Source organism: Lycorma delicatula, chromosome 10, assembly GCF_047948215.1.
Source record: "Lycorma delicatula isolate Av1 chromosome 10, ASM4794821v1, whole genome shotgun sequence".
NCBI classification, from domain to species: domain Eukaryota; kingdom Metazoa; phylum Arthropoda; class Insecta; order Hemiptera; family Fulgoridae; genus Lycorma; species Lycorma delicatula.
In genome coordinates, this window is record NC_134464.1 from 94,870,267 (window position 1) to 94,892,932 (window position 22,666).

General features: G+C 28.8%; 1 protein-coding gene across 2 annotated transcripts in view; it reads right to left on the reverse strand.

The window, feature by feature from the left end:
* Positions 1 to 22,666, reverse strand: part of LOC142331760 (mitogen-activated protein kinase kinase kinase 11-like) — a 532,753-nt gene that overhangs the window by 65,184 nt on the left and 444,903 nt on the right. For both annotated transcript variants that reach the window (XM_075377837.1, XM_075377836.1), the window contains exons 2-4: positions 16,043 to 16,223; positions 9,000 to 9,148; positions 2,304 to 2,479 (exon numbers count right to left, since the gene is read on the reverse strand). In XM_075377837.1, coding sequence (XP_075233952.1) covers positions 2,304 to 2,479; positions 9,000 to 9,148; positions 16,043 to 16,223 — 506 coding nt within the window. The remainder of the gene's footprint in view (positions 1 to 2,303; positions 2,480 to 8,999; positions 9,149 to 16,042; positions 16,224 to 22,666) is intronic.

Below are 22,666 nucleotides of genomic sequence, written 5' to 3' on the forward strand. Positions count from 1 at the left end.
GATTTGCCATTACATGCAGTAATCTATTTGAGCATATTAACTGTTATTAGAAATTAATCACACTACTGAAACAAATTTTGTATTATGTTTTAAATATTCATAGAGTATTGAGGATTACCTATACCTACACCAATGCTGCTATTAAATGTTATTCTACACACACATAACAGTACAACAAAATGGAAAGTGAAATGAACAATTTCTGTATTTACAATAACATGCTTCTTTAAATGAATATATTTCTGTCTTATTAAAATATTTTTTCATTTATTAAGCCAATTTGAAGTTTATTTCATGTTGCTAAACTATTAATTATACTATAAAAAATATACTTGCACTTTTTCTTCTACAACAATATTTTAGATTGAAAAAACAACTTACTAAATCTGAATTACATACAACTGAATTATCTGATCTTTCAGAAAGTGAAAATGAAGATTTATATCCTAGTAAATCTGAAACTGATGAAAACAAATTTACTAATCCAGGCCCATTAAAAAAAAAAAAAATGCTATACCTAATAGCGCAGATTTATCTAGTCTTAATCAGTTTTAAAACAATAAAAGTCTTCTAAATATAGTTCAGTTCAATTCCTAAGATTATAGCTTACTCCACTCTGAAGTTACAACATTTTTTATTAAGTTATACAATAACATCAAATTTATCTTTCGTCAATAGCAAAACTAAGTCACTCCTGCTCTACCAAACAAAATTACTTAAGAATAAACCAATTAAAGAAATACCAAACTGAAAACATATATGAGTTAATGGCTCATGAGTTAAGTTAGTACATCCTTCTGTCACCTACAACCGTGAAGCATGCACTTTAAGAGAAAAAACATGTTAAAGAGAATTAAAAAGAAAAAATTTAAGAATATTTTGACCAGTAAGTTAGGGAGATAACTGGAGGAGTGTGAAAAAATGAAAAAAATAACATAGAAGGTGGAGGTTCATAAGGCACAAAGATTAAATTGGCTGGGAGATAACAAGAGAATAGAAATGACTTGGATGACCAAGAAAAACTTTTTGGAAGAAGAAAGAATAGCCGGTTTAGAAAAATATGGACGGATAATTATTGTAAAAATCCAATTTTAATGGGCTAGAGACAGTGTGGAAGATGATGACAACCGATAGGCGGCTTATACAAGTACTTTTGAGGAAGTCATAATGCATCAAGGGTTGCAAAAAGAAATATAATTTATTTCAATCAAGAAACCAAATTATAAATAAAACTGATGAATCAATAAATAAGATGAAAAATCAGAATATATTTAATAATTAAACACTTTAGTTTTAACACATTTTTTTAAAATATTATGTTCATAACTTAAGAATTAAAACATACAATTTTATTGTAATACAAACACACATAAAAACACAGAACATATGCTGTTTTATTCAGTACATTTTAAACAACACAAGTTATTAACAAAGGACTTTAGTCAAAGCTTTCAAATGATCTGTTATTAAAATAAGAATTTATGATGAATAGTGGTAAAAAAAAAAATTTAATGAATAGTGGTTATGCAGTCTAATATGAAATTATAACATAAAAATGGCTGCAATGGAGCATTAATTACTACTGTTAAAAAATTCCTGTACGTGTTAGGTTTAGGTTTCTTAAACCTAAATAGGGTTAGGTTTCCTAACTTAATTTTTGAAACTGTGTTAGATGTAAGAAGGTCAATCCATTTGAAGTTCCCAAAAAACCATAAGCTGGTTGGTTGATCAATTCAAAAAAATGGAAACTTACCTACTTATTTCATACATGTCTCAGGACCTTAAAACTATTTTTTTTTTTTTTTATTTAAGCAGTTTACCTGTGGTGGCCATTTTTGTTACGGTGCGCACACCTATTTTTTTTATTGTAAGGGTTTATGGAAAAAATCATAACTAAAGCTACTGGTCCTGGAAGAATGAAACAAAAAGCCTTGATTTTTTATTTTAAATTCAATTATATTACACAGCTTTAAGAGAAAAATATTTAGTTTGACGAAGATTTAAAAAAAAACTACCTAAATTTATTCATATTTTCTCAAGGTAAAAGATTGGTTCAGTGGTTTATTTACCTATCTCTCTTCTTTCTATGAGAAAATTACCAATAAAGTTGAACCAATGGGTCAAGCAACCACCCCTTCACTTCAAATAGATTGACCCAAGACTTAAACTCTAATATTATATTTCAATATAATAATCAGGTGAACTTCAGAACTTGTTAATAACAAAAATAAATTATTGCTATATAACTGAAAACCATATTAATATTAAAAAGTCAATGTAAAATTTATATGTACTATCAATACCTTTTCTTTCATACAGAGTCCATGTAAAACCTCCTCAATTTCATGCCTCCAATCATCTTGCATTGTATGGAAACTTTCATGAGGAGTTTGTGTAAAGGCAGAATGAACAATATCATCTAAAGCAGCTAAAATATGTTCAAATGGCGGACGACGATGAGGATCTGAATTCCAGCAGTCTATAATAAAAAATTTTTTTTTTTCAAAACATTTAAAATGTATTAAAATAAAACTATAATCTGTATATAATATTATTTATATGGATAAAGTAATATTATAATTTTTGATAATTCTACTGGGTGGTAAGATTAAAAAAAACTGGACGTGGGAGAGGAGAAATCAAAAACTGTTAGTGTATTTGATATCAGTATATTGGCAAAATTCACAATATTGGTTTGTCAAAAACCCACAACAAAAATATTCTAACTACCTACATGATGTAAAGATTGGAGTGTGGTACGCCGTATTGGGTACAAGAATCATTGGACCAATTTTCTTTAGACACACAGTGAACTTAATGCATTACATTGCCGACATCTTCCAGCCCTTTGTAGAGCAACTGATGCCGAACAAACGGCATTTTACATATTACCAGCAGGACAGCACATGCTTCCTTGGAATTCTTCATGTACTGTAACACAATATATGCAATGACACCACCAATAGGATGAGTTATAACAAGTTACACCGATGTGATTCGTTGGGTCAAACTATATTTGGACCATGGCGGTCAATACTTCCAGCAATACCTGTAGAAGCCTACGTAATTAGGTTTTTGTCTTTCTTTTACTTGTACAATCCTTATAATTTATGTGTTTGTCACTTGCTTTGGGTTCAGTTTATACTTAGCCAACCTAAATAATACAAAAACTACAGAAAATTCTATCACCTACCATATATAAACACAGATGTATAACTTCTGATTTAAAAACGGTAAAAAAGTTTAAAAGAAAGTTGAAAAAATAACTATAAAAAACATTTCCTTTCATATAAAGAACTGATCAGTACAATCAAATATATGTAGAGTATATTAATTATTTTATTGCTGCTAAATAAACTGCTCATATGACATTTAATCAAACCACTACAAAAATCAGTATGGAAGATGCAATTTAGTTGGATATTTCACAGAGTACAGAATATGGCATTCAGAAAATATTCAAATTGAAGGCTTATCACTCCATATTAATTAAAAGTCTAATAAAATATGACTTTGGTTGACATTAGAATTTTCAGAATGCTTTTTAATCTGCTGTGAAAAGGAAGCAGTTTTTGCAAAACAAACTCTCTGAATAAATGGATACAGTTTCAAACTGAATTGTCTATTAATCATAATAACAGTGTTTACCAGAAGAAAGACATAAGTATTAAAACATTAAGTAAATATTGCTAGTTTAAATCTATGTGGAGTGGTAAATTTATAATTTACCACTCCATAATTTATATTATGGAGTGGTAAAAATTATAGGTAAATATTTATTCTACATTGCTATAATTAAAGAATCATATCTCATTTTACATAAATAATTTTTACCTAAGTTAAAAATTTGCTGACCTCTGTGGTAGAATGTAAGCATCTCAATCTTTCATATTAAAGGTCTCAGGTTTGAATCCCTGTCAAGTCTGCAAAATTTCCATTCAATATTCCCAAGCTTGCCCACTGTTAGAGAATACTAGCATTATTTAGCAACAGGATAGTGTTCCTTTAAATTAAGAGTTTAATAACATGAGAATTCCTCAAAACAAATTTGAATAATGGATCAGATGGCAGGGTATATCAGACTGACTTCTAAGGTCACATAATCTCTCCCATTGTATCACTTTTCAGGCAAAGTACACTTTTTAAATCCTCAGAATAGGGAGCATTTATGAATTTCCTCAAAAAATTTAAACATTAAAATTAGCCTTGAAACATTACATTGTTTCTTATTGAAACAATACCCCGTACAACTGTTAATAGTGTAACAAAAACATTATCAAACATTTTTTATTAGTTTTAAAAACAAAGTAAATAATCACAACTTTTTTCTACTACATTAGCTGTGTAAAATCTGCTGATACATATAAATTGTAATAACTCATTACACAATAACAGTGAAAAGTCAAGTGTGGTCTTATTTTATTTCCACTCACTTTTCTGTTAGCATATATAGACATTTCATTTTATCACTGAAACTTCTCTTAAAAAACCAGAATAAAAACTAAAGAAAATTACCCTTTTAACTTGCTTTTAATATACTTTTTAACTTAAATCAACATTATGCCTTCTTATTATTACAAACATTTTTGGGGCAATGATTTACAATTATTTGTTATTTCATTAGTAATTAACATTTTAAATAGGAATGAGTATTTAAAAAAAATTGAAATAGATAAGTCGAGTAATAAGATATGTAGAAATTAGTAACAAATCTTTTACATTGTAAATGAAATTATATTTATCGATAAAAATATGATTAAAATATTTCACGCCAATGGACACAATACACAATAACGTTCATAAAATAATGATAAGCCAACACAGTCTTTATATCCAACAGTTCATAGTAGCTGTTACAAAGGCTTTGTTGTAACATGCTTCTTCTTCTTTTTCCTGTTTAGCCTCCGGTAACTACCGTTTAGATAATACTTCAGAGGATGAATGAGGATGAAATGTATGAGTGTAAATGAAGTGTAGTCTTGTACATTCTCAGTTCGACCAATTCTGAGATGTGTGGTTAATTGAAACCCAACCACCAAAGAACACCGGTATCCACGATCTAGCATTCAAATCCATGTAAAAATAACTGGCTTTACTAGGACTTGAACGCTGGAACTCTCGGCTTCCAAATCAGCTGATTTGGGAAGACGCGTTCACCACTAGACCAACCCGGTGGGTTTTGTTGTAACATGCTAGTTACATTAATCGTCACTCTGCATAATTTAATTTAGCAGTTATTTTAAACAATTATTTTTCATACATCTTTACATCAAAATAATTACTTTGCATCATTTAATTCATTATTATCTTATCCAGATTAACAAATAAACGTAACAGTTTTTCCTCAAAGTAATCATTCCTGAAAAATTGATGTTCTAATTCCCCAAAATATGCAAGTTCAATGGCAATAGTTTAGTTATTAGACCAAGCTGTTAATAGAAGATATTTCTAGAATTTTTTTTTTTTTTTACACATGGGCTTTACTGAATTAGGTTATAAAGTAGAAAAAAAGGTTTAAACATTAAAAATTAATTTTTTCTTTTAACTTTTCTTGATAAAGCACTTTTAGGGGATTTTGTACTTCATAACAATTTACCACAACTTTGAACATTGTTTACTTTAAGGATATCAAAAATCAACTAAATGTTTTTTATTACAATAACAAATCTAACATTATACATAAATACTGACCAACAATTTTATTAACTTCATAAAAATGATAATAAAATAACTACATAGAATACAACAAAAATAATTATGTGAAGTTAAATTGAAATTAAACAAAACAAAAAAATTACAATCATCAAAGAAAAACATAAATATTATTGAATATTAATATAAACAATGATCCAATAATAAAGTAAATAAATTATATAAATTTATTTTTTTGATAAGAAAGAGAAATAACAAACATGTAAATAAATTCATATTAACAGTTAACAATAAAAGAACAAAATAAAATGGAATAGTGGTAATATAATTATTATGTTCAAATAAAATTATATAAATCTTATCATAAAATTACAACTTATAAAGAAAATAATAATAATAGAAAAAAATAATAAAATAAAATAGTACATAAAATATGTAATTTAGATAATGTGGCCAGTTGTAAAATTAAATTGAGATAAAATTCACAGAGAAAAAAACACATAAATTAAATAATCTTATATTAATAATAAAAATAATCACATTACAAGATTTTTATACTAACATAATAGTGGAAAAAAAATATATATATACATTAATAAAAAAATATAACAATCTCAATAACAAATAAAATTTAAAATACTGATAAAAGTATTTTAAATTTTATTATTTATTAATAATAATGGTTTATCACTAAATGAATTAATAAAATATTATTCCTTCAAACAATAATGGGCTGCCTATAAGAGTGTAATGATTTTTACAACATAATACAATTATTCAAAAAAAAGGGTTAACGTACTGCTAATTTTTTTACAGTAAAAGTAACTGAAATATAAACCTGAAAGAAAAATGTATTTCAATTCAGCACAATAAGAACAATACTAACAAAAATGATTTATTTTTAATAATACTGACCAAAATCAAAATAATAATTACCTAGAAAAAAAAATGGAAGGACAGAATAAAGACAAAATGATTAGTACTTCTGCACTAGTTCATTTTAAATATGCTATTATGATGGATAACTCTCTCTTTTTCCTGTTTCGATAATTCGAAACTACCATTTCGATAATTCTTCGGAGGATGAATGAGGATGATATGTATGAGTGTAAATGAAGTGTAGTCTTGTACATTCTCAGTTCGACCATTCCTGAGATGTGTGGTTAAATGAAACCCAACCACCAAAGAACACCGGTATCCACGATCTAGTATTCAAATCCGTGTAAAAATAACTGGCTTTACTAGGACTTGAACGCTGTAACTCTCGACTTTCCAAATCAGCTGATTTGGGAAGACGCGTTAACCACTAGACCAACCCGATGGGTTTATGATGGATAACTACAATTACTATAGTGATCCATTTAAACTATGCAATTAGATACAAAGTGCATTTACCACTAGAAAAAAATTACTGTTAAGAACATTATTTATAATATCACCAAATATAAACAAAAGCTGTTGATAGCTAGAAACAACATTATATACTGACTTACTGCTGCTGTCTAAGGTATCAAAATAAATAATAGTCAAATCCAAAATGTTTATTCGTGTTAAAACATTTATTCACTGGTAATTTTTCCATTATTATGAGACAAAATCGTTCATGAGGATCTGGCTAATTGTAATTTATTAGTTGGAAACAAACTGTTTTTTAAATATTGTCTTGAGCTATATATTTAATACTGTCTGTATGTATATATTTTTAATACATGCGTATATGTTTAATACTGTCTTGAATTATATATTTACTCTGAAGCTCATTTGAAGTGTTTTATATCTGTACATATAAAACAACATGTTGTGAGTGATTCAATACCCAGCAAAAACTACTGAGGATAAATTGATTAAAATTTTAATTTATAAATTTACCATTTATAAATGGTGGACGTATAAACTAAGAAAGGATTTTTTGAAATTCTGAATTTAAAGGGTTAAAATTAAGTAACAATAAAGTTTACTATTGTTTTTAATTTATTGCTAACAAATGAAGATATCACCTTGATTTTTGGTGTGCATAATCTTCATGTAAATATCTAAAAACCAATTTCTAGATTTTTTAAAATTCAACCTTGAAATGGATGAAAAAAAGGAAAATTTTTGAACAATGATTGCAAATTTTCCCCATTTACAACTACACTAAACGAGATATTCACTAGATTTTGGCTTGCAAAAACTCTTTAGATAAATATCTAAAGACCATTTTCAGGTTTTTTTGAATTTCAATTTATTTTTTAAGGATGCAGTTAAGATATATTTTAAGACAACTCAACCAACACAGCCACAGCTACTGTTATTGTATGTGCAACATGACTGGCTGCATCTGCCTCCAGTTACTTGACTAAAAAACATAAAATAAAAAGAAAACTGAAAAATTCCCTAGTAATACATTTATTATTACTGATATTCTTACTTTAAAACATATTCCTCGAAAAGTTTTATGATTGAGTAACCCACTTAAAAGTAATAATTTTAAATTTACAAAATTTTTTTTATAATAGGCAAATTATATGAAATAAAACATCGCATTAATTTTTAATTTATATATACGTGCACATACATGCACATGTGCTTACACACACCCATGTGTGCGCATATACACAGAGAGAGAGAGAGGAAGAGAAAATAAATCTAAATTACAAAAAACTTTTTTAATTTCACTAAAATTTAATGTTTCAATTTTATTTAGTTTTATCAACTAAGAAATGCAACCTTGATCTCAAGTGTTAAATCACATTGCCACAAAAATGTTAATACTAAATGATAAAGTATTTAGCAATTAAGACCGATCTCAATAGAAAGAAAAACGTCTTATGGCATGATACATTTTGTGTCATGACACAAAAATATATAACTTATCTATATAAGTTAGAATGTTTCAAGTAAAATAATACGGTTCATGAAAAAAAATACCTATTTCAATGGAGTCTTACTAGTGGGAACATTATTCTTGGAATTTGTTACACAGTACATCTGTCATATATATATATATATATATATATATATATATATAATATATATACTGGCATATGGATAATATAAATCAATTCAAATGAGAACAGAAGAGTGGACAAATAACCAGTTATATTTATATTTTTATAACTCAAATGTTCATCAAAAGACAATCAGAAAGAGAGATTTTACTACAAAAAGATAAAATACAATACAACTTAAAATTAAAAAAAAATAGAGAGAAAACTGACAAAAGAAATAATTTTCAAGAATTTACATTAAAAAAAAAATAATAGATAAATAAAACCATGACAAAAACTGATCAATTAAGAAAACTAGAAAAGATCATAAGTTAAAAATAAAACTTAATGATCAACCTGAAATGAAGGAAAACTTACCCTCCATGAGTTCTCTCCAAGCTACAGGACATGTTCTTGGTATAGGTAAAGTTAATTTATTTACGGCAACACCATAAGCTACAGTTAACGCGTTAATATCTTTATAAGGTGTTTCCCCAGTAAGGAGTTCCCATAAGAGTACACCGTAACTGTCAAAGAAAACAAAAACATAAATCAATAAACAAAATTCATTAATAAAAAGTACATAAATATATTATTACATTCAGATCATTAAAAGAAAAAAAATCGCATTATCAGTGATTCACACAAGAAATCCATTATGTTAGATCTTCATCTTGCATATCCCTAATAGTGAACTAAATATTATTGTAAACTTGCTACGCTGTGTTCATCAGATTTATTCAATACGTACAGAACTGAAAGTGGCAGAGTAAGACTAATTCACATACAAGCTTTGCAGCAATTATTACAAGCTTTGTGATTTTACTGCAATTACTACAATTAATTAATATTTGTCCATTGTAGAGGTTAACATTAGTTAATCATAAGGATTTGCTATATAGAGAATTTAAACAAACTAATTTTTCTTATCCTTTTTATACTAACTGATCACTGAAAATCAATTAAAATTTATTCTTCAGTAAAATGATTAATTTACATTGAATATCAATAATAATGATAGTAATAATAATAAAATTTGTTGAATCATTAATACAATATAAAAACATTTTTTTTAAAAAAGCTGGCCAAATACCTATGGGCAATATCCATCTGGGGAGGATGAGTTCCAAAGTATTATAAACTAACAATCAAATTATATAATAAATTACAATCCAAAACTGTTTCAAACAAATAAATATGAATACAGACTACAATTTTTAATATAGAATAATGAAATCACAATTATGATATTAATTTATTGTGTTCTGCCATTAGGGCAGGTCTTATCATGGCCATTCTTCATTTTATTATCTTGGGCCAATCTCATTGTTTTTTTATATTTTCCGTAATCCCAACTAACATCTGAAACCTTTTCTTCCTCTTCCTTTTTTCCTTTTTCGATTTACCAAACCCTCCATTGCATCCACCATTAAATATTTTCTTCTCGTATAATGTCCTAACAAGTTCCTTTTCTTGCTGTCAATTACATTTAACAGCATTAAATTTATATTTTATGATAAAAATGAACTGAATGATTATTAATAAACATCAATAAAAATAGAGATCAAGCGTAATATATAAAACAGTTTGGAATTACATTAATTATAAAAAAAAATTATATACAAATTCTTATGATACATAAAAATTATGTTGATAACTTATTAAAAGTGTTAACATGAGTGCAGGTAGAAATGAAATAACTTTTGAGAAAATGAATAATTTATTCTGAGACAAAAATTTTAAACCTTTGAAAAAACAATAAAGTAAAAAAGAGAGTTCCTGTTAAGTTGAAAACACACGGTCAATTATGACTATTTAACTATGTTTTGCAAATTATCAATAAAAATGTAGATTTAACTAGAACAATTTAGATTTTAAATTTTACAAACAAATTTTATACAAGTACATATATTATAAAATTTATTACAGTTATTTTAGTATAATTCTAAAATTTATAATATGAGGTCTTTAAATAAAGTAATGAGACCGATTCAGAAAAACTTTTTATTTACAATCCAATTATACATGGACTCTTATCACCTTCGAAATAGTTCCCTTGGGAAGCCATGCAACGCTTTAAACGGTTTTCCCACTTTTCATAGCAGTGTTGGAAGTCAGAAACCGGAAAATCCTTCAGATGGTCGGTTACATTTTATTTTATGTTTTTTACTGTTCCAAAATGGTGTCCTTTGAAGTAATTTTTTAAAGTCGTGAATAGGAAAAGTTCGCAGGGACTCAAGTCAAGTGAATAAGATAGTTGAGGAACAAGAGGAATGTTTTTCTTTGCCAAAAACTCATTAATTGAGAGTGCAGTGTGACAAGGTGCACTGTCATGATGCAGCATCCAGTTGTTTTTGATGGCTGGTCTCATGCAGGCCACTCTTTTCCACAGACTTTCAAAAATTTCTCGGTAAATATATTGATTCTGGTCTATCCTACAGGCAAAAACCCCTTATGAACAATGCCACTACTATCGAAGAAACAAATTATCGTGGTTTTTACTTCTGATTTGCTCATTTTTGCTTTTTTCAGATGTGGTGAGTTTGAAGTGTGCCACTCCTTGCTCTGGCATTTTGTTTCTGGATTGTATTCAAATATCCAAGATTCATCAATAGTAATAACATTTTTTTAGAAAATTACGATCAGTTTCAACTCTCCTTAGAAAATTACGGCACACCCTGTTGTTTTTCTGTTTAATAGTGAGGTTTTTTCAGGGGTAATTTTGCAAAAAGGTTTTTCATGTCCAATTCGTTTGTCAAAATTTGATCGACTGTGGTACAGTTCAAATTCAATTGTTCTGCAATCATTCTGACAGTTAATCTTCAGTCATACGGTATCAAGTTTCTGATTCGCTCAACATTGTCATCACGTTTTAACATTAACAGTCTTCCAGAGCGTGGATCGTCCGCAACTGATTCCCGGTCGTCTGAAAATGCTTTAAACCACCTAAAAACTAGGGCTCGTGATGCAGCATCACCTCCATACACCTTTTTCAACTTGGAAAATGTTTCAGTAGCATTCTCAACAGGTTTAACACAAAACTTGATTGCACAATGTTGCTCATAATTAGTATCACTCATTATTGTAATGCACAACGAAAACTGGTTTTACAAAAAGTTTATTATCGTCTCACATGGCAACAATAGACTAAAAATATTAATACCTAATATAAATTAGCTATTCATATAACCATATGTTTACTAGTAACTTCACAATGTTGCCAATTTGCCTGCCAAAAAAAAAAAAAAGTCTCATTACTTTATTTACAGATCACGTGTGTATATATATATATATATATATATATATATATATATATCCTCATAAGCATCATTTCAGGCGTTATCAATTAACTGCAGAATGAAGGCCTCTTCAGCCAACATGACAACTTAAATTTTAGAACTAAAAAGGAAGAATAGCATATAATTATGATAACTGATAATCTACGAACAAAAATTATACCAATATCTTAATAAAATGAATACATTAATAATTAAAAATGTGAGAATCTGTATTTCCATGTAGCCTTAAAGTAGAGGCTCAGATTTTTCTCCGTTTAAATAATTTTTCAGTTAACCCAAGGATAAAGAACTTTTTTCAGAATATTTAACTGAAACTTAAATAGAGCCAGACATTTGGCCAAAAGTGTCTACTGAGGGAGGTATCAAGTGTAAGAACAGGACATCTTCTTCTTCTTCCCTAATATTACAAAGAGAACAAAACCTTTTTTCACTAGAGAATGAATATTTATTTCAATAAATTAGTTTCATTCATACCTAAAGAACTAGCTTATGAGAATAAAATACTGATCACTATAAATGTAACTTCTAAACTCAGATAATTGTAGAAAAGGTGTCAATTATTGGCTGTTCATTAGATTGATGTTCCCATTCCTAATATAAATTATCAATCGTAGTCAGAGTCTTGGTAATATTTACATTTTCTGTGCCTCTTGCCATACCGGCTGCAACAGTTTTTCCAGTCTTCTTAAAAAAATTAATTTCTTTTTAATTAATTCCTTTAAAAATAATTTTGGACATTAGCTTGAAGGAAAACTTATACATTTTAGAATATATTTCAGATGGAGCTTTATGGTGTATAAAAGTTGGCAAAAGCCCAATCTTAAGGTACAAAGAATAATTTGAAGTATTAACGAGCAGACAGAAACCTTATAAAAAAAAAAAAAAAAAACTTTCTCTACACTTTCATAGTGCTTGGGACCTCACTGTATCGATTGGGAGGCAGCATTAAAAATGTGAAGCTTCTAGATCCAAATGAAATATTTTTATTAAACAGAAAATTATTTAAAGTTATTCCCAAGTATTTGTAAAGATTAACAAGGGCTATCTCTTTAGTACTAAACCAATATTTTTCAAATTTACTCAATCTACCACCATTTCTGAACACAATTATCTCTGATTTATTCAATCTAACAATTAGATTCAATTTTTGACAGTACTCTTCTAAACCTTTAAACAATTTTTCATGATAAGTTTTTCAAGAGCTAGCAAAACAATATCATTTCTATACACTAATAATTTTATCATAACATATATTCATTTTTGCCTTCTAAATAAGTGTCTAAATCATTGTTAATCTATATTAATAATATATTAATATAACCCTACTTTACTCCTGTAAACATCTCAAATAATTAGACAATTCTTGCTTTCTTCACACCCTGGTATTGTGCACATATAGATGTTGAGCATTTGTATAATTTTGGACAATTCACCTAATTTTTTAATTTGTATAAAATTGTAAGACAATCCACTTGGACACACACAACAGAGAACTCAATAAAGAAGTAACTTCTAACTTATTAATGAATCAATAAGTTTAATCATTATATAGTCAAATTATACAGTAACTATAAACATTGATTAAGAATCAATAAATAAATACATTCTGCCTCTTAACACCAAGTTTTAACTTGATAATACTCATTCAGATTGAAGACACGATATATAGTAGAAAATGTTTAATGATACCCAGCTTGGAATTCTTCTCAGTTTAGTAGCACCAGTCCTCAAGTCTATCCTGCAGTAAACCAGTAGTACTTTCCAAAACATGTACAAAAAAATATTCCTTGATAATTCACTACATTGCCCTTTTTAAAAATTGGGAGAACATTTTGAAGCTTTCCAGGATAAGCCCTGATGAATATATATAATTATAAATTTCCTCCAATTTTTCTTCAAAATTTAACAGTTACATATTTGGAAAACTTGTAGAAGATCCCATCATCCTTAGGAACCTTTCAATCTTCAGCCTTCACAAAAATCTTATCCATGTCCTGCTTCACTAAGGACGCATCCATTCTTTCATCCCCAATAAGAGGTTCCATAAAACTAATTCCATCAGAAAAAATAAAAGGATTTAACAAATGTTTAAAACAAATGTCTTCCGTAGCTACATCAGAACTCAACAAAAGTTTGTTTCTTTTCAAACACTGTACCGATGATAAAAAATCGTTAGTACCTTAAACTGCCTTAAAAATCATCGATACACTTATCCAATATTTCTTTTGCTTCTATGCACACAGTTGTTTGTATTTACTTTTATCTGTAAAAACCGATCCTTAACAACATCTAATTAATCCTTAATTGCTGCTACAAAGACATACAGCAATGAAGACCACTATATCATACAGCACCAGTATTTTCCTTTGGGGGTACTTATATTATTATAATTTTTCATAAAAATCATCTCACGCTTTATGATTCATATGTTTCAGAAAACTAACACTATAGATAAGCAAACAAACATTGTGAAAAATGACCACAATCGTTATGAAATGGATAAGAATCTGTTTATATAGGTTACAGGAAGTCACTTTCAACATTTATTCTGAAATTAAAAAGTAAGATAATCTGAATATTTAAAAAAAAAATTAAGTCTTATATTTTTAAAAAGTAATTTAAATAATACATAACATCAAAATTCGGGCCATTTTTACAAATTCAGTTAAATGAAAAAAATTAAAATAGTAACAATAAAAAGCAATAATTAAAGTATAAAAAGGTTGAAGTATCATGAATGAAGATGTGAGAAAGCCACAAGACCTTTACATTTAAATCAATAGGAATAGAATGCAATGAAAATATCAAAACTGTAAATAAACATTTGTAATAATCAAATATAGACAAAATTTTAACATTTAATTAGAAAACATAATTGAATATCCTGTTTTGATATTTCATCCGGTAAACAAGGTAACAAAATACTTTAAAGATTTCATAATGTTTCAAAACGATTTACTTGAGAATTTTATTAAAAAATAGAAATCTAACTCCTGAAACTAACATCATCCAGGTGAGCTGTACAGCAAATTTATACTCCAGAAAAACTTCAACACTACGATCTGTAAAAAAATTTCTATTAATGGGTCATAAATCTACAATAAAACAAAGAATAGTGGAGTTTCAAATCCAGAATTTAGGAATTTCCTAAATATTTATATAGAGGTTATGAAAAAATATGTCAGAATTATTTTTAAAAAAGAAAAATAATTACATTACTTGGGTTACTCTAATTTTAAAATGTAATTTAAATGTGTAAGTTCTTGGAATATTTTTCATTAACATTCATGACAATTATATGAAAATAAATGATTAAAAAAGGAAGTTCATTAATAAAAAACAAAAGGACATATTTATGTAAAAAACACCATTCATATGAAAAAAGAATCTAATAAATCCATTTTGTTAAAAATATCGATGAATATTAAACAGTTAAATATAATAATAAGTATCTTATTTTTAATTGAAAGCAGGGGATAAATTACGGCAAGCGTTTAGATTTTTTTTAAATGATCTGTTAACTACACTAAAGCTTCTAAACACAACTTGATCCAATTTGACTTTTTCCTTACAATACCGCAAATCAAATTCTGGGTAATGAGTTCAATAAATTTCCAGTATATCTAATAAAAAACTGTAATTTTAGACGGAAACAAAAATAACTCCAGATTGAAGGGATTATACATTGCCAAACAGTTACAGAGTAACAACACGTCTACATTTGCAGCTACTAAAAGAAAACTCAATTCTTAAAAAATATATGACATGTCTTTAGAAAATAACTGTCATCAATTTTAACTGCCTTTAGAAAAACTTTTTCAAAGACAGTTCATCTGTAGATTCACTGACTTAGAGAAAATGATAAATTGTTAGATTTTATTTACTGCATTCCTCCACAGAGAAGATTTTCATAAGGAATGATCACACTTCATGTAAAAGTTGCGGGTAAAGTACCATTCTAAAACATATACTGATACCAGCCAACACAAATTAACATTATACAGCCAAAAACTTACTTTCTTTTAAATTAAGCTTAGTTGTATCTAATTGTTAAAACCAAATTTTTTTTTAACCATAACTAAAAAAAATTTATTTCATTACATATAATAAAAATAATATTACCTCCAGACATCACTAGCTTTTGAAAAGGTTGATGTTTTTATAACTTCTGGAGCCATCCACGCATATGTACCAGCAGCTGACATCCTGGTTGTTTTGTAAACCTCACGTGCCAAACCAAAATCGGTGATCTTCAATGTCTTAAAATGAAGGTCATCGTTTTCAATCGGCTCACTCAGCAATACTGCAAAACAAAATATTAATAAATAAAATTTTCAAAAAAAATATCAGTAAAACACAAATAATATTTGCCTAAGTAGAATTTGTCAATCTATACAGTTTCTTTAAAAAATTAATATGAAATAGTACGATAAAAGCTAAAATGTCCTTTCATAGGCTGGCACAATGGTGGGGGTAAGTTTCAATGACGAGATCGGTTGCTTGATTAGATGTACATAAACAAACAGTTTCATATCTATTACATCTGACACACGCATTGATAACCGATCACTATTTACATTTTACTTTTAACACATTTTTAATATTTACAAATATTGACATTTTTAAAGCGCAGGAGAAATACATATAAAGACTCTCAGCACAGATGATAAAGTAGAAACTGTAATGTACTCTTTAACCTGATATTTTTTTAAAAGGAGTTCAAAAATCCAAAAATATACTTCCCTACCGATATGACTTTTATATTTAGTAGGTGCCACCTAAATAAGAAAACCTATTAAGACATTTAAATGGGGAACTTTTCCCAGATTTTTGAGTGTGAAGTACATTAAAAAATACCATACTGAGATCTTTGGAATCTTGACCATTTTTCCAGTATGGGAGCCAACTTAATTTTTTTAAATGGAAATCTTGATTATAACACAAATATATTTATATATATTTTCCAGTAAACACAACCATTTAAAATTATGCCTTTTTATTATTGTTCTACCAGAACTTTTTAAAAATTATATATTTATTTTAAGTTATTTTCATTTGTTGAAATAAAACAGATTTTTGCCAAAGAGTTTTTCCTACTATTTATTTAATATAATAAAGAAATTAATAAATATTTTCTCTACTAATTGAAAGTTATAACACTTATTGGAAAATGTCAAAGTAAAAAGTCGTCTTATTATTACGTTATATCCAAAAATGACAAAAAATTGGAAATTTCCATTTAAAAAAATGAAGTTGGCCCCAAACTGGAAAAATAGTGAAAATGCCAGTCTTATAACACACTACATATTTCATGTGTTCATTTATATATATATATATATATATATATATGTTTGAGTATATTCTCAAACACACTACTTATTTCAGTCTAATGACTGTAATATGCACAAGAGATAATATTAACAAATTAAAAAACATAGCTGACAAACACTGCTCTTTAATGCAGGACAATTAAAGAGCGTGCAAGGGACAATTTTGAACATCGCATAATTTTTTTAAAAATTTCTTTAAATTTATTTAAATTTTCCATATATATAAAAATGAATATTTCTTTGTCCCGTATGCGTTCCTATACCATTCAACCGACTGCGATGAAACTTTGGGGAGTTGTGCGCACGCCCGCAAAGGTTTCTGAATTAGTTTGGACCCACTAAATGGCGCTGGGGGTCGAGATATTTCGAAAAATTGTATTTATGTTCCGATTTGGTTCATATTCAGAATTTTTTTTTGTCTTCAGTCATTTGTTTGATTATGACTAGGACAACGATAATCGATATAGATGGTTGTGTATATATATATATATATGTATACATATACATATATATATATATACATATATATATATACATATATATATATGTATATATATATATATATATATATATATATGTATACATATACATATATATATATACATATATATATATGTATATATATATATATATATATATATACACACACAACTACATTAAATTTAGTAAAAGAAGTCTTAAAAGGTTATTTATTTGTGCTTTTTTATCATTTAAATTTTTTATGATAAAAAAGTACAAATAAATAACCTTTTAAAACTTTTTTAATGTAGCCCAGGGTGCAGAGCCCCCGGGTTAGACGTGAAGGGGCAAGTGAAGTGAGCCTTGACTGGTTAAACATCCCTGATCGCAACGGGAAACGCAAGTAACCATATAGCGCGGGCGAAGCTGCGATGGGTCTCCTAGTATATATATATATAAATATATATATATATTTATATATATATGACGCGCCCGGTAACGTAAGGATTTCAACGCTGGGTCATACATATACCTAAATACATTACACCCCTTTTTGGGCAGTCGTGTTCAGCCCTTCTCGTGATGGTATTTTAATTATTATTTATAATATTAGCGATCATTACAAGACTTTTGTGATGCTAATAGGGTAACAGGCAGTAAATTCGGCCCAGAAATAACAAGAAACCACTTTGCACCGAATCTTTTCTTACAAGCCGGACATGTGATCTCCTAACAGAACACAATAAATAAATAAAAACAAATTGTTTAATATTAAACCAAACATTTGAATAGTATAAGTTAATCGACAAATTAACGTTTTAAAATAATAAAACAAAAGAATTAGATAATAAATATTACAAGAAATAAATAAAATTTCTAATCCATAAAAACTACGATTTAACCTTGTATAAAAGAAAAATTATAAATAATCCAACAACAATCGAAAAAAGTGATGTAGATAATATATGTTTTAAATAATAAACAGATAAAAAATAATAATAAACCACATAAAGAAAAAAACAAGAACGGAAAGACGAAGAAAAGATAAATATGAAGGAAATAAGCGACTGTATAACAAAAGAAATACAAAAAGGAATTTCTTAAAGAAGCAGAGATTAATAATGGTGGGGGGTAACTACATGAGAAATATGTGATAATCGGTACGCAAGGTCGTCTGTTAAATGAAGGTCACTTATCGACGGAAAATAAAAATAATGAAATACATCTGTATTACTGTATTACTTATTACGGATGCATTGCTAGAAACAAAAGAAAGTTAATGGGATATTTCCTTCATTATTATTATCATCGTATAACATTCTGTTTTTTTTTTTGTTTTTTTTTTTAATAATGTAATTTTAACTGTCAATAGAGGTATTAAATGTAAACAAATATTGGTGCAATCATAACAATGGTAATCTCATTGGAAATATTTAAAGAAAATTACGCCTAAATAAATCGGGTAAATAAATACATCTAACAAATTATTTATCGATTAACACAATCAGCGAAAGGCCGGGTTTCAGAACATTTTATACTACTGTACTAAGCGCTTTATTACAAACTTAAACTATTCAGCGCATTTTAGTAGCCGATACAAAATGAACAAAGTAATGTAGCGATCTAGCGAGCGTTGATTTTTTCAAACATTAGTGTTACTGATGAACCCCACCGAGTTGGTCTAATGGCGAACACGTCGGTGTTTAGCAGATTTCGAAGACAACAGTTCTAAGGTTAAAATCCAAATAAAGGAAGTTATTTTTAAACGGATTTGAATACTAGATCGCGGATACCGGTGTTCTTCGGTGGTTGGATTTCAATTAACCACACATCTCAGGAACGATCAAGACTACACTTCATTTACGTTCATACATATCATCCTCTGAAATAATACCTTACGGCGATTCCGAAGACTAAACAGAAAGAAAAGAGAAAGTGTTACTGATAAACACGCCGGCACGATGTAACTTTAGGGAGGATGATCGTCAGTCGAACAATGGATACCGTGCAGAAGAAAGCGATGTGCGTACTATGGTTTATGGCGTACGACCCTCCTAATATTCTAGTATCAGCAGTTTAAGGATACAGGAAAAGTAGTACAACAAAAAGTATCTAGCAACAAAAGTAGCCAGCAGGAGAAATTTTTCAGAGAAGCCCGGGTTAATCGACTATGGAAATGCTGCAATCGATTTGTGAAAGTTCCACACAGTGTGAAAAACTTTGTTCGATGCGTGCGATTGAAGATGACTATAAACCACAGTGCAAGATAGTGTGTTTTTTTAAAAATAATCTTCTAATACGAAGCTAGTTTAAAGTCCACGTTTCTCGTCACGTTAACTATAAATGTCGCATTCGATGTAGGAAGAACCTCTTACCGTTCGACAAAAGTGATTGTCCGAAATTAACGTTTGGTGTGCGTCGACTGCTTAAGAAGTGATCGGACCGTTCTTCTTCGCCGAACCAATAACGCTAGTTATTTAGACATGTTAAAGAGTAAACAGTACCGCAAACATCAGCCTGATGTTTACTTTCAACAAAATGGCGCACCACGACACTGAGGTTTACATGTTAGGGAGTATTTACACGAACATTTTTCTCAGAGTTGAATCGGTCGTAACGGATCACCGCCTCCATTCCTTGACGTTACACGCCACTCGATTTCTTTTTTCCAGGTTTGTTAAAGACAGGGTGTACGCAACGAAGGTTGTCAACATCAGTGAACTAAAAGAATCGAAGTTGTGTAATTAATGGAACAACTCCAAAATATTCTTCGTAATGTGAGGCGTGGAAATGAGTATCATCTAGACATTTTATACGCCACAAAAGGTACTCGTGTGGAAATTGTTTGAAGTAAAGCGTTGTAAAAGAACTGTTTTACACGTCCTATTCACCCAATAAACCCTCTACAAGTAAATTATATTGCTTTATAGCGATATATACTGCTGTAGCAAGCTATACCGGACAACTACACAGGTCGGTAAAAAAAAAAAATAAATAAATCAACCGGTCTTTTTCTAAGTTTTGTTCCTTAATAGAGACATTTAAAAAATATTTCAATGCTGCCAACTTCCAAAAAGTGGAAAAAGGGGTGAGGTGTTTCGGCCGAAATAGAATTTCAAATCTTTACTGACCCAGTTTAGCAAAACTTTTTTTATAAAAGTTGTATTTTTTTATATGGAGATATTCGACCTCCTCCCCAAAAATGACTATATATTTTTCTGTTTTTTGCTATCTCTTGCTCCAGAAAAAGTTAATGGATTCTTCCGTCTACATTTTCTGCATAGATAGGCCTTCACATCACTATAAAACATTTTGCCCATCTCACTCAAATCGTCAGTAGTAACAAAAAATATTTTAAATTTAAATCCCTCTCGCCGGTTACGCGTTTAAATTAAAATCGTTTAATCACCCTACAATAACTTCACGCTACGATTTTTTCTGTCCATAAAAAGTACACTGATTGCGGAAATTTTGATAATCGGATAAAACAGTTTAAATCGAGCAAATTTCATAGCAGCGGAAGATCGGTGTTAGTTTCGATTGATGTTTTGCAAAATCGCATTAATGATATTATTTGCAAGGACAGACACGTACAAATTTTTGAAACTGCTGAAATTTGCAGTTCAAGTATCGGCATAGTCCATGGCTGGCTCATGGCCGGCTGGCCTCATCCGGACATCTTGAATGTCCTATATCGTTTCCCTCTGAACTAGCTAACCGAGAGTTCGCGAAAGCACGAACCCCACGCCTAGTTCTACTTTTACCGAGTCAATTTCGTAAATGTCTCATAATAATCGAGACAATAGAATAATAACATACCATCAAAAATGTTTATTCGCAACAACGAAATATAGTCTTAGCTCCCTTAGCGAACTCAAAATTCAGTTCATACCCCCGACTTGGTTTCATTTGTGGACCCCGGTCTTAAATCACTAGACAACCCGAATTCACATTAGTACGGAACTTAAACAACGGTATTTAGGATCGTAATAACTTGTGATGAAACTCGGATTCATCAATTCTAACCGGAGCTGGAAAGAGGTTCAAAACCTACTTCGTCAGCCGGTAAAGTGATGCTAACGAAGTTATAAGACTATAAAAGCTCAATTTTTTGCGATTATTTGTAAGAACTCTTAAATCAGCAGTGAGCAGTATTGTGATGTGTCATAAAATAAATTGAAACCTTTAATAAGAAAGAAGGAAACGTCCTGGGTTCTCTCTCAAAAGTTGTAATTATTCAGCCAACATAAGGCCCGCCACCATATCGCTCAAAAGAAACAGGAAGCTACTGAGAAAGATGGAACAAGCGGTCAAATGTAGCCCGGGGACTACGTTAAAAAATAGCCTTAGTTACATTTTCATTGAATACATAATTTTTCTACAGCTGTCTCTAAATAATGAATGAGTTTCGAATTACATTTTTTAAACGTTAGACTTAATTTTACTTTTTTTAATCGTATTAAATATTAAATAAGAAATAAAAATATTACCGTTACAAAATACTTTTATATTAATTTATTTACATGACTGCGGTGAAAAAAAGTAATTTATGTTATTATAATTGTAAAATTTGTAGCTTAACATTATCGATTTTATCATGTTTTGGATTCGGTTATAAGTAGCTTTTATTATGGTTAATGTGTTTATCACCTTGTGGAATTTTTTTATCTTGCATTCCAGTATAAATAGTGTATTATTTAAAAATATATATGTGTGTTTGTCTTATCGATTAAAATAAAACAAAATAATTTTTGTAATCTCAAATATTTATAATATGACTTAAATAATGCGTTCCATTTAGTTAAATTAATTGTTCTTTTGTAATACAAATACAGTACTAGGACTTAATTAGGTGCAATTAGATTAAAATCGTGGTCGTGCATGTAAGTTTATATAATGCGTAATTTAAAACAATGATATTTTAATAAAAATGCGAGGTTGTGAAATAACTTATTAA